The 12735-nt window shown below is 39.1% G+C and overlaps 1 protein-coding gene across 13 annotated transcripts in view; it reads right to left on the reverse strand.

Moving 5' to 3' along the window:
* Positions 1-12735, reverse strand: part of plekha6 (pleckstrin homology domain containing, family A member 6) — a 99581-nt gene that overhangs the window by 31756 nt on the left and 55090 nt on the right. For 10 of the 13 annotated variants that reach the window (XM_067431675.1, XM_067431674.1, XM_067431672.1 and 7 more), the window contains exon 6: positions 2127-2227. In XM_067431675.1, the coding sequence (XP_067287776.1) occupies positions 2127-2227 (101 nt within the window). Of the gene's footprint in view, positions 1-1702; positions 2075-2126; positions 2228-2315; positions 2662-12735 lie in introns of those variants that run through there. The other 3 variants (XM_067431682.1, XM_067431683.1, XM_067431685.1) reach the window with 2 other exon arrangements.

Genomic DNA, 12735 nt, shown 5'->3' on the forward strand with positions numbered 1-12735 from the left:
TGGTCTCATGACTTTTATGATGGCTGCCATAAAAATGAACCTGATCTGCGCTGACGTGGCTCTACACCGAAACTACACTAGGGGTCTCGGTGATATTTAAAGAAACACTGCACACCTTTTGCCTCAGGGTGCAGATGCAAGAGGCTACTAGATCCCTCTGACTGATGGTTTGCTTTGTTCTACAAATATATATCTAGAGTATAAAATAGTCTTTCTTTTGTAGAAGAGTGAACAGCTTTGGATATGTTTTCAAAAACACGTGGATAGGCAGACATGGGTTTTAGTAAAGCTGTATTGGCGGTGTGTCTAAACCTGCCATTTCCACAGGGGATGAACCTTAGAAGTATAATGTGATGCATAAACCAAAGAGAGAAAAATACAAAAAGACATTTGAGAACTATAAAGAATGCTTTACAGTTAATATGATCTTACAGTCAAATGACTGTTGAACTACTAGCTTCTTAAACAAGATTATTAAATGGACAACAACATTATACAGACATGCCACATGCTACATATTACATGAGTATATAAGTTAATCCAAATAGAAGGGTCTAAAGAAATAATATTTAGAAAATAATTTATTTATTATTAAATACAAATAATATATTGTAATATACACTATTCAGTGTGCGTCAGTAGAGTTTTATCATCAAGAATGCATTAAAATGATGGGAAGTGACAGTAAAGATGCATACACTTTCATGATGCTATAAAATATTTCTATGTCAAATAAATGCTGTCCTTTTGAATTTTCTGTTTATCAAAGGATCCTTCATTATCAACATTGATAATAATAAAAAAAAAAATTCTTGAGAAGGAAAACAGCATATTATAATGATTTCTAAAGAGTGTGACACTGAAGACTGGAGTAATTCAAGAATAAATGGCCTTGTAAAATATATTCAAATAGAAAACAGTTGTATGATATTTCACAATAATAATTCTTACCCACCCTAAACTTTTGAATAGTGTATATAAATAATATTTTTTTCAAAGTCAAATTTTTTTTCCAAGTCAAATTAGCACTACATTGTTAGCACTGAGATTTTGAGAAGTGTGTTACAAACAAAACGTATTATTATTATTATTATTAAATAAAATGTTTCAAATATTCTTATAATTAAAGCATTATTACAACGATTAATTAACTTAAATGTATGCATTAGTAACTGAAGAATAAAAATTATTACAAATATCCCCAATATATACCAACCATAAAGCGTCCTTTAAACATAACTAAGTATTTAAAAAGCTTAAATGATTCTTAATACAGCTCTGACAGATGCAAAGCTTATTCCTCCTTACTGATTATTTTCAAAAAAGCATTGCCAAAGGTCATCAACGTGCCTCCTCTGTTGCTTACTTATTTCCTATTGGTCAGTTCAAAAGCCAGGTGTCCTATAAAAAAGCAGTTTTACTAGAAACCTAACAAGACCTGCAGAGACATGACATTAGATTCTTGAAGATCTCCAGCCCAGCCCTTAGGGGCCCCGTGGAGCCAGAGGCAAAAGACATAAACACAGTTACCAAACACATAACGGTCTCACGTTCCCCAAAAGTGGAACGAGCACACCTACAATACTATAAACACAGCTCAAAACGCATCTTCACATGCTTCCCCAGCATGCACCCATCTAATCTAATACAGCCTCACAAACAGGCCAACCATAATCTTATTTACTGAATTATGATAACTCACCACAACAACGTTCTCTCACAGTGCAACCAGGGGCGTATACGCTCCGAAATACTGTGATCCGTCATATATGTATGTTCTAAAGGTCTATGTACTCAAACCCAGTCGCCTGGGATAGTGATGAAAATATAATCGGACATTATGTTTGCCCTTCTGGCGCATGGTGTGCAAACACATTCGGGAACGCATGCAAAGATGCAAAGTCCACTGCATGTGTGGGTGTGCAATCCGGGTAAATATAAAGTCAGTGGTTTTGACTAAAAACAGATACGTGGTCATCGAATCATGATTAATTCAGAAACGTGGCTTTAAGTTTCCTATCATCATCATATGACCAACACTGACACCGAATAGCGTGTTTACCTGTCACCCCTCCCGTCCTGACAGCATTCAAAACATGTATTAAAAATGCACATAGATCACTGACCTTAAAGGCAAACTTGCGGCTGATGTTGTCCGACGCCTGGACTGGTCCAATCTTGAAGCTGAGAAGAGGAAGGCTGCCCAAGACTCCTTCTTCTTTATCGTCTGGATGGAATAAACATTAAAAGAATTAATGCTAAAGAAACACACAATGAAAAATAAAAACAAAACATCTGTATTATATCATTCCAACCTAATTCCAACCCAACCGTACTAATTCCAACTAGATCCAACTTTCACATTGGTGATGGTAGGCAGCGGTAATGGAAAAGCAGGTAAAGTGCAGGTGAAGCCCATAATAGATATCCATTTTTATCCCTGCGCAAAGCAACGCTAATGACACTGAAGCAAGCGGCGACGCAAAGCCTGGGAGAGAAGCGCTCTGGCTGGTTAAATAATGGAGCACATCGTTAAATTTTCATCGCGAGGAGGGCAATGAGATCCAGTGTTCTCGCTCTTGCTCTCGATCTCCCGTACTCAGAGCAGCTGCCAGGGAATGCAGTGAACCCACCCGCGCGTGTGTTCTGACAGCACTGTGTGTGTGTTTGTGTGTGAATGAGAGAGACGGGTAGGGGCGGAGGGAAAGGAGGGGTGGAGCAGGTTGTGTTTGTGCTGTATGGAAGCGACAGAGAGACACAGCGACATAGACGAGAGAGAGAGAGAGAGAGAGAGAGAGAGAGAGAGAGAGAGAGAGAGAGAGAGAGAGAGAGAGAGAGAGAGAGAGAGAGAGAGAGAGAGAGAGAGAGAGAGAGAGAGAGAGAGAGAGACATCATCCCTCAGTGACTCAGTGCTGCAGGAATTCTGGCTCTCGGCCAGCTGTACCTGCACTGAACAACCAATCAGAGTCTATTATTCTGTCAACAAAAAAGGCCAGGCAAAACAATTCTGAATAAGAAACCTATCCTGATATGGGAAAACATGATCTCCACAACAAACTTAAAAACAATGCAAAACATGAACACTGCATAAAGGAGGGTTATAAAACAACAACAACAACAACAACACAATCCAAACCTGTCTGTCAGGGGTAATCACTACAGACATTGACAAGGAATGTCTGTATGGTTATGATTTCAGATATGATTTTTCAATGGCTGATTCTTTCATTTATTAGGCGTAGCCCTCTCCAATCCTGAAAACATGGTTACAGACTAGTTGCCTGCAAAAATTCTTGCCTTACTATACTTATTCACCCCCTACATGTAGCATTTTGTTAGCCTAGAAATCTAGACGCACCCTAGCGGCAGCAAATTTAATCTGCCCGCGAGTGTCGTCTAGCAACTCTCAATACCCTTCTGAGCTGTAATCGCCTAACTCTTGCCGGGCCAATCACATCATGCATAGAGTCGGTGGGTGGGGCCATGATGACGACGGCCGAGATGCGTTTGCGTGCTTCTAGTAAACACAGAAACTGGCGAACGGCGGTCTTTCGAATCAGCTTTGACCGTGACTCTGGAAGACTTGGAGTTAAGCTTTTCTCTGAGAAAAGAACAAAGAACGCCACTGAAGTCATTCTTAAAAAGGGAAGATGTGTTCGGAGTTTTGCCGAACGGATACGGCGAATGTTTAATCTATCAACTAGCTCTGCTTCACGTTGCTCTGGTTGGTTGTAGCGCTATCCTATCGCTTGCAGAGGGAGTTTGAAAGACAACCGTTTATCCCGCCCCTCGGATTGAGCCCTGTCTATGGTGAGTTTCCAGACCAAACATCTTGATGTGGGTCTGGCTTGTCAGGCTAGCATTTTGTCTCATTTTCCAGTAAAAAATGTCTATATATATCTTTAAAAAAAAGATAAATCTACCCGAGAATTAAAATTGCATAAGACAATAAGACATGGTTTCAGTGAATTACATCAATTACATTTTTCTTACCTGATTGGCATTTATATTGTGTTATTTTGTTTAAAACATGAACATTATACATAATAAAATAATAATAAATAAAATAAGTGAGAAACATTAGATATATTCAAGTCTTACAGTGTATTTTGTAGTGATTTTTAGATCGCTATAAAGCAAGATGAAAACATAGATCGAGAATTTTTTTATCACTCTGAAACTGAAAATCATCTGAACTGTGTCCAAGTGCTTTGGCATACTTCACTCTACTTTGATATGTCATTTTACAGAAGAACTGTTACACAAAATATGGGCTGACATATCAATCACACACAAAATCACTCACTACATAATGGCAGGTATGTGTAAATACAAAGGCTGAGGCAATATTTACAAATTGGGGTGAGTCTTGATACTGGTTATGTAACGATTTTAAATTCATAAATTCTCTCAGAATCTGTTGTTTGCCTTTTCAAAGGATTACTGATATCACAGGCTTGAGAAGATCATTATTTCTATTTTCAAATAGATTATTGTAAAAGCCTTGACAAAAGGTGCAGTCTAGTGGAAGTTATTTTGATTAAAGATTATAAAGGCATATGAATTGTGCAGCAATATATACTGCAATATTCCATAGCAAAACAAGAAATGTCAATTTTGATTTCATGCTGACATTAAGACATGGTGACAGCTGACCTATCAGACGTGTCTGAGGGAAACTACAGTAGATCTGTTACCAAGCCGCTGATTTATGTACTCATAAGACGCTAATCATCACTTATTTCAAGTTTAATAATCATTTCATTCAAGTTTATTTTTCTCTGTTACAGTCTCTTATTCGGCACACAGCTCCGATGTCTGCAGCGACAACAACAGCGAGCCATTTTTCAACGTCTCCCCATGTTTAGAATACTAATTAAGGCATTAAATTGCATTACATCACATTTGGGAAGAAGGATGTGGGGTGATAAGAGGACGCATGGTGTTGTGCCTCCAAACACAGCGCCGTCGCCAAGATATTAAGGGCAGCCGTGGAGACGTATGGGACACAGCCAGTTTCTGAGTGTTGCTGATTATGATTTTTAAATAAATGACCATCTCATCCCAGTGAGCCAGTCAAGGGAGGAAAGAAACTTCCTGGTGTTCCTGGAGTGTTTTTTATGCCACTGACAGCGACTCTCATTAATATTGTTATATTGTAATGCATTACATTTTTGAATATATACAATGATCTTAGTGTAAAGTAGTTGCAAGATGTATTACAATGCAAGTAGGATGACCCCTTGTTGGCATACTGAAACACAAATGCCTTTTGACTCTGTTTCTAATATGTTTCTGATTTCCAGAAGCTGAAGTCAAAAGTAGGAATAGTTCTATTCCAAAAATTAAACCACATTTACTTCCTTGCTCACTACATAAGATATCTCATCTTTTCCTTTCGGCTGTTTGCTTCAGGGGTCGCCACAGTGAATCATTTGCCTCAATCTAGTCATATCCCCTGCATCCTCTTCTCTCAGACCGACTACCTTCATGTCCTCCTTCACTACATCCATAAACCTCCTCTTTGGTCTTCCTCTTGACCTCCTGCCTGGCAGCTCTAACCTCAGCATCCTTTTACCGATATATTCACTCTCCCTCCTCTGAACATGTCCAAACCATCTCAGCCTGGCCTCTCTAACTTTGTATCCAAAACATCTCACATGTGCTGTCCCTCTGATGTACTCATTCCTGATCCTGATCTGCTACCTCTAGCTCTTCCTCCCGTCTTTTCCTCAGTGCAACTGTCTCCAAACCATTCAACATCGCTGGTCTCATTACTGTCCTGTACACCTTTCCTTTCATTCTTGCTGGTACTCTTATATCACACAACAGACCTGACACTTTTCTCCACCCCTTCCAACCTTCCTGACACGCTTCTTCACCTCTTTTCCACACTTCCCATTGACTGTTGGCCCTAAGTACTTAAAACCCGCACCTTCTTTACCTCTTTCTCCCATTTATTTCAAAAGTTTGATTTTAAAATTTTGCTAAGCTAACAACACAACACACTATAATTACAATATACATTAATAACTCAAATACATAAACCTTACAACCCATGAATTAGATTTAAATTAACTATTTTGATTCTTTTGAATGATTATTCATATATCAATGCAGTTTTTCATTTATCTCATCTAATCTGCCATCTTGGACAAGCTAACAATGCAATACCCATAATGGAATATAAAATTGAAATATTATATTGTAATTTATAATGAAAATTAAAACTGGGTAAAAAATAAACATTATTGTTCAAAAGTTTGGAACCAGCAAGATTTCTTAATGGGTCTGAATGCCAGTTAAAGGAACTATGTGTAAGAAATGTATTTCAAATAATCATAAATGGCCCTGATATGTCACTAGACATTAAGAAATCATGTTAATTTCAAATACTTATATCACTGACAACAGTAGTCCAGCCAGGATATTGTCATTTAAAAGTTGTTGTTGCAGCCCTCAACTGATGTTGATGTTGACATGTTGTGTTTTGGCCTGAAGCTCCACCCTCCATCTATCTACCAATCACGAAGTCAGTAGTGTTTCAAAATCTTAGTTGCCAGATCTGCTCTAGTTACCACAGCTGAAGCTACAAACGTTCTGCTGGATCCTGCAGCCTATCTGGCAACCTCGAGTCAGGGGGGAGGGGGAGAGGGGATAGTGATTGCAGTACCAGTTTTGTCCACAATCTTACATACACTTTAAACTTAGCCCCACCCACAACATTTGAGGTCGGAAAGTTCGGTCTGGAATTGATCAGTTGTGGAGCAACTATGCTTAATCCAGAGCTGTTCGGACCAATCAAATTGTCATGGCGGGCTTTATACGATGATGGACAGATGATCAACAGTAACGTAATCATTCACGTCACCAAAGAGCACTTGGGTGGAATTTGCTTACTTAATGAAGAACTTGTTCATAAATGCATTCACCTTTACTATTTCTCTCAAAAATGACGATTGTGTTGGTAAGTCTCTATATCTTTAAAAATCTTTTTACAACACAGTCAAAGATCGTTTACACTCATCACGTTCTTCTTCCAGTGTGCGTGCAGTTGAGTTCTGTTGACAACCATGTGCCGCTCAAGTCAATATGCGTCACTTACTCCATTGCTCTGATTGGTTGTAACTTGTACGTCTAGCCAATTGATGGTCCGGTTGAAACACGCCCCATAACCACAGCCCAATGGAGCAGTATCAGACTCATACTCTGACTAGAATCTGGGTATGATGACATCAGGCTATGATAATATGCAATATTCACAACAATTTTATGAACATTTTTTTCCAGTTAAATAAAACACTTTTTTTTTCTAATATATTTTTTAATTAAAACAGTATTCCTATGTTAAAATAGGAGCATTTAACCCTACAATTTGGTCATTTCTGACCAAAGAGGCTCAGAGGGATAAAATGTAATTACTGTGTTGACAAATCAAAAATGTCTTTCTTTTATTAATAGAAAGTTCAAAAGAACAGTATTATTTGAAAAATAAATCTTATTGACTCCAAACTTTTGAAGAGAGGTGTATAATAAATCACTGAACATTTTTATTGACATTTTTCAGTACTGAAAGTTTCTCTTGCTTTCTCCCCCTCAATTTAGATTTTTTTTTTCTTAGAGCTGCCGCAACGCATTCTGGGATCGTCTTCTCTATGAAGGATGTCAGGACTCAGGAGTGCTCATATAATGCCTTAAAACACACCCTCCGCAGGAGGCTCACTGGAACAGAGCACATGTTTTGATGTTGCCTTCAGTATGTGAGGGTAATGGAGAGGTAGTGTGAAGTAATTAGAAAAAGAGACGTGGGCAAAGTCAACAGGGTTGAATCATACAGCCGTAGCCCCACAGGCCTGCACTCACCGATATATAATTAAACCTGCTGCACACAGAAAGCTTGATCCAGCCAAGAAACATTACTGTAGACCTCCTCCTCAGGGTAGACGCATGCACAGATGTTCCTCAAGTTTATGATTAAATTGCAGCCTGAGCTGGGAATATTTTATGATCTAATGTGATGATCAAATTAAGTGGAGTCATCTAATTTGATGACTCCACTTAATTTAAAACAATCTAGGATGCCGCCAAATTTATCTTATAACAACAAAGGTATAAAACCGATATCACAACGTCTGCACGTTAGGAAAACAAGCACTCAGGTACAACGCGTAATTTTGATTCTTCAATTTGTTGCAATCTACGCTGCAGCATGGAACACCTGGTCAACTTCCTATTACTTTTCGCCACGCTCTGTGAAGCATATCGCTTTCTCCCCTGTCGTTTCGTGGTGCCAGTACATCGCTTATTCTGTGATTTTAAACTACGGACGCGCTGACGTTCATCAACAGGACCGCAATGAGGGATCTCAAACATCAGCACAAAAGAAAGCGTCAAATTTACTGTGTATGCTTCTACTACTGTGTGGAGATATCCATCTAAACCCGGGTCCTGTGGGCGGTCGGCTAACTACGGAACACAGTGTCAACTCTTCGCTTGCTGCTTATGGTTCTACAACTTCCACAGCGGTGAGTTCTGCTCCTTCTAGAGCCGCGGACATGTGTGTGTCGTCTTTGCAAACCAACTTAATATCGCGCACAGTGAAAAGGAAAGTTGAAATTCCCGCTGTTGACCTTTTAACGCCACGTTTTCCCCCGTGTTCAGAGTATACGTGCAAAGACAGAGTGACTTTGAAACAACAAAGATTTAGATTGTTCCAGACTGTAAATCATGCAAAAATTCTCTGGGAGCCAAAAGTAAAGCCGAGGGGAATCCTTGGTGGACATTTGAATATTAGAAGTGTCTTGTCAAAGACTGAACAGTTGGAACATCTGCTAACGGACTCAAATCTGGATTTTTTATGTTTGTCTGAGACTTGGCTAAAACCCTCTACTCCTGAAACTCTGTTTCATGTATCTGGCTACAATGTTTTTAGATGTGACCGGAAACAGGGAAAGGGTGGTGGAGTAATGATATATGTGAAGGAACATTTGGATTGTAAATTGATTGAAAATCTCACTGAGTCGTTGGAATGTGTGGGAGTAACAATCAGACTATCATCTGAAATGTCTTTTAAGGTCATTGTGTTGTATAGACCACCTACAGCAAAAGACATTTTTTTTAACCATCTCATTGAGATACTAAAAAAATGTGATAATAAGGAAACCATTTTGTTTGGTGATTTTAATATAAATTGGCTGAACAAGAGTATCAGGAAAAAGTTAAAACAAATTAGTAACAAGTTTCAGATGGCACAAATGATAAAACACCCTACACGAATAACAAATTCGTCCCAAACTTTAATAGACTTAATCTTTACTAATCACGCAGAACGAATTACCAAAACCTATAATTTGATAACAGGCTTGTCTGACCATAATCTTACTTTAATGGTTAGGAAATTATCAAAAATGAGATATAAACATTTTAATTTAATTGACCATGATTCAGTGGCTTCTTATATTCCCAAGAAAGATATAGAACTGTTTCATAATGAAATACAAAAAATTGAATGGAAACAATTAACATCTGGTAAAAATTGTCAGTCAGCATGTAATGATTTTTTAAACACATTCCATGAACTTTTATCCAAATATTCTAAACAATCCCATTTAAAGAATAAATCCAAAAAAAAATTCTTGCCTTGGATAAATGAGTCCATATGGAATCTAATGAAGTCAAGAGATACAGCACTTAAAAAGTCCTTGAAAACAGGTCACATGACTGATCGACTTTTATATACTGAGCTTAGAAATAAGGTTATAAGGTTGTTAAGAGAGACGAAAGCAAACTTTTATATGAATTTGATTGAACAAGCAAAAGGTGATACTAAAAAACTTTGGAAAGCTGTTGATAAAGTCACTGGACGAAAACATTTTAAATGCCAGAAAATGGAAATTAATGTAAATGAAAATCTTGAAAACGATCCACAAATAGTTGCAAATTATTTCAACAATTATTTTATAGAATCAGTTAATGAACTTGGCAAATATTATAATTGTACTAATTATCAAATATCTGATCCATTTATTGATGATAATCCAAGTTTTTTGAAGTTCAAACCAATCAATGAATCTAAAATATTCAAAATCTTAGAATCACTGACAAACTCCAAATGTAAAGATATTTGGGGGCTTAATAGTTCAATCTTAAAAAGACATAAAGATATTTTAATGGCTCCTATTACTTATATGACTAATAAATCAATCGAAGAAAATATGTTCCCCACTGTTTTTAAAAATGCAATTATCACGCCAGTTTTTAAATCCGGTAATCGATATGAAGTATGCAATTATAGACCTATTAGCATACTTCCTGTTGTCTCAAAGGTCAGTGAAAAAGTAATTAAAGAACAGTTATTAGAACATCTAAATAAAAATAATCTTCTACATCCCATGCAATTTGGATATAGGAAAAACCACTCCACTGAAACTGCATGCTGCCATTTTATAGAAGGTGTAAAAGCTAAACTGGACAAGGGAGGGGTCGTTGGCACTGTGTTTCTAGATCTTCGCAAAGCATTTGACACGGTCAACCACTCAGTGCTGCTGAAGAAACTGAGCAACTATAAACTGTCCAACAGTGCACTGCAGTGGATAAAATCATATCTAAGTGACCGTGTACAGTGTGTGAGGGTCAGTAATATGCTGTCTACTCCAAAGGCTTGTGACACAGGTGTCCCCCAGGGCTCTGTTCTTGGACCTCTGCTGTTTACACTCTATATTAATGATCTCCCTACAGTGTGTGGTGAGGTGGATGTTCAAATGTATGCGGATGACACTATTATTTATGCACATGGAAATGACGCTACTAGTGTCGCTAATAAATTAACTAAGGTCATGAATAACATCGCTGACTGGCTCACCTCTGCTTCGCTTACACTTAATGTAGATAAAACGGTGACAATGTATTTCACTAAAATTAGAAAACCAACAACCTTTCCATGTGTTTTTGTAAAAGATAAGAAGATAAAAGTAGTAGATGAATTTAAATACTTAGGTGTCCTTTTGGAACCAACGTTAGGATTTAAAAAGCATATCAAAAAAATGTCTAATATTTTAAAATACAACATCTCAGTTTTTAAACATATTCGAAATATGCTGACTTATGATGCCGCAAAAATATATCTTGATGCAATGATTGTTTCTCATGTTAATTATTGTATCTCGTGTTGGTCTCAAACAAGTGAAACAACATTAAAACCTTTAAAATCCCTTTATAATCAGGCTGTAAAGGTATTAGATAAAAAACCGTTGAGACATCATCACTGTCAAATTTTTAACCGGTTAAAAATCTTAAATTTTGCGAATTTAATTGTGTACTCAAATGTACGATTAATTTTTAAGATTCTTAATAATAGCGCACCTCCACCACTGAGGAGATTTGTACAGCTCTGCTCAGAACAGAATACCAGGACATCTAGGTCCACAAGTCGAAATGACTGCAGATTACCGAACAGAAGCTCTGCCTTTTCACAGACAGCCTTCTCATTCAAAGCTGTTAAAAAATGGAACAATCTTCCAGATAGTCTTAAATTATCCTCTGATCTGAAGTCCTTCTCGCAAAATGTTAGAAAGGTATTATTAGATAATGTCACGGTTCATGGATTCCCTGTCTCACTCTTGGGTGCGTGTTGAATGTAGGTGAGGGCGGAGCCTGGGATTGGCTCATCACGCACCTGTGGCTGATCACCTGCACCAGCTGCAACTCATCACCTTCACCCTATTTAGTCTCTCTGTTTCTCTCTTGTCTTTGTCAGAGCGTTGTTGGATGTTTCCCCTTGTGTCTCTGTGTTGGTTGTCGTTTCCCCCTTCCGTGAAACGCTGGATCCCTTCCCGGATTACCTCTACCGATCTCCCGAGTCACAGCTGCTCACAGCCTGCCCGTGTCGCCAACAGAGCCTCTCTCACTGCTCCGTCTTACCCGGACTTCTTCAGTGTTCTGAGTTTTGACTTCTGTGACACTATCTGTCAAATTAAACTGAGTTACTTGCAATTGAATCCTGCCTCTGTGAATCCGTTACAGAACGCTCTGACCAACCATGGATTCAGCGAGTATCCACGCCCTACTGACCAGCAGCAACGAGAGACTGGACCAGCAGGAGGCGAACTTAACTGCCACAGGACAGGCAGTACACACCTTGGTGGCACGGGTGGCCGAGCTGACCCAACAGATGCAACAACTCGTCGGTCCCACTGTGCCCGACCCACCGCCGATCCCCCACACACCATCTGCATCGCGGCAACCGGAACCACGTCTGCCTACCCCTGAGAGTTATGCCGGTGAGAGCAATTATTGCAGAGCCTTCCTTACCAAGTGTTCCTTGTTTTTCGCTCTTCAACCGCAGACTTTCAACACGGAGAGATCCAAGGTGGCATTCGTCCTCACCCTGCTCTCCGGACGAGCCGCACTTTGGGGAACGGCGGTGTGGGAAAATCAACATCCTTGCAGCTCTTCGTTCCAGACGCTGGCGGCGGAGATGAGAAGGGTGTTTGACCGAGCGGTAACCGGAAGAGAAGCGGCACGTCAACTCGCAGAGCTCCGTCAAGGTAACCGCTCGGTCTCGGATTATTCCATCGAGTTCCGCACCCTGGCCGCCGAGTGCAAGTGGAACGAGGAGGCACAGTGGGACATGTTCCTGCATGGGCTGGCTGACCGCATCCAGAAAGAGATTTTCATGATCGACCTTCCGGAGAAGATTGACGGACTGATCGAACTTGCGTTGAGGGTGGACACTCG

The sequence above is a fragment of the Pseudorasbora parva genome, chromosome 22 (assembly GCF_024679245.1).
Source record: "Pseudorasbora parva isolate DD20220531a chromosome 22, ASM2467924v1, whole genome shotgun sequence".
In the NCBI taxonomy this organism is placed as follows: domain Eukaryota; kingdom Metazoa; phylum Chordata; class Actinopteri; order Cypriniformes; family Gobionidae; genus Pseudorasbora; species Pseudorasbora parva.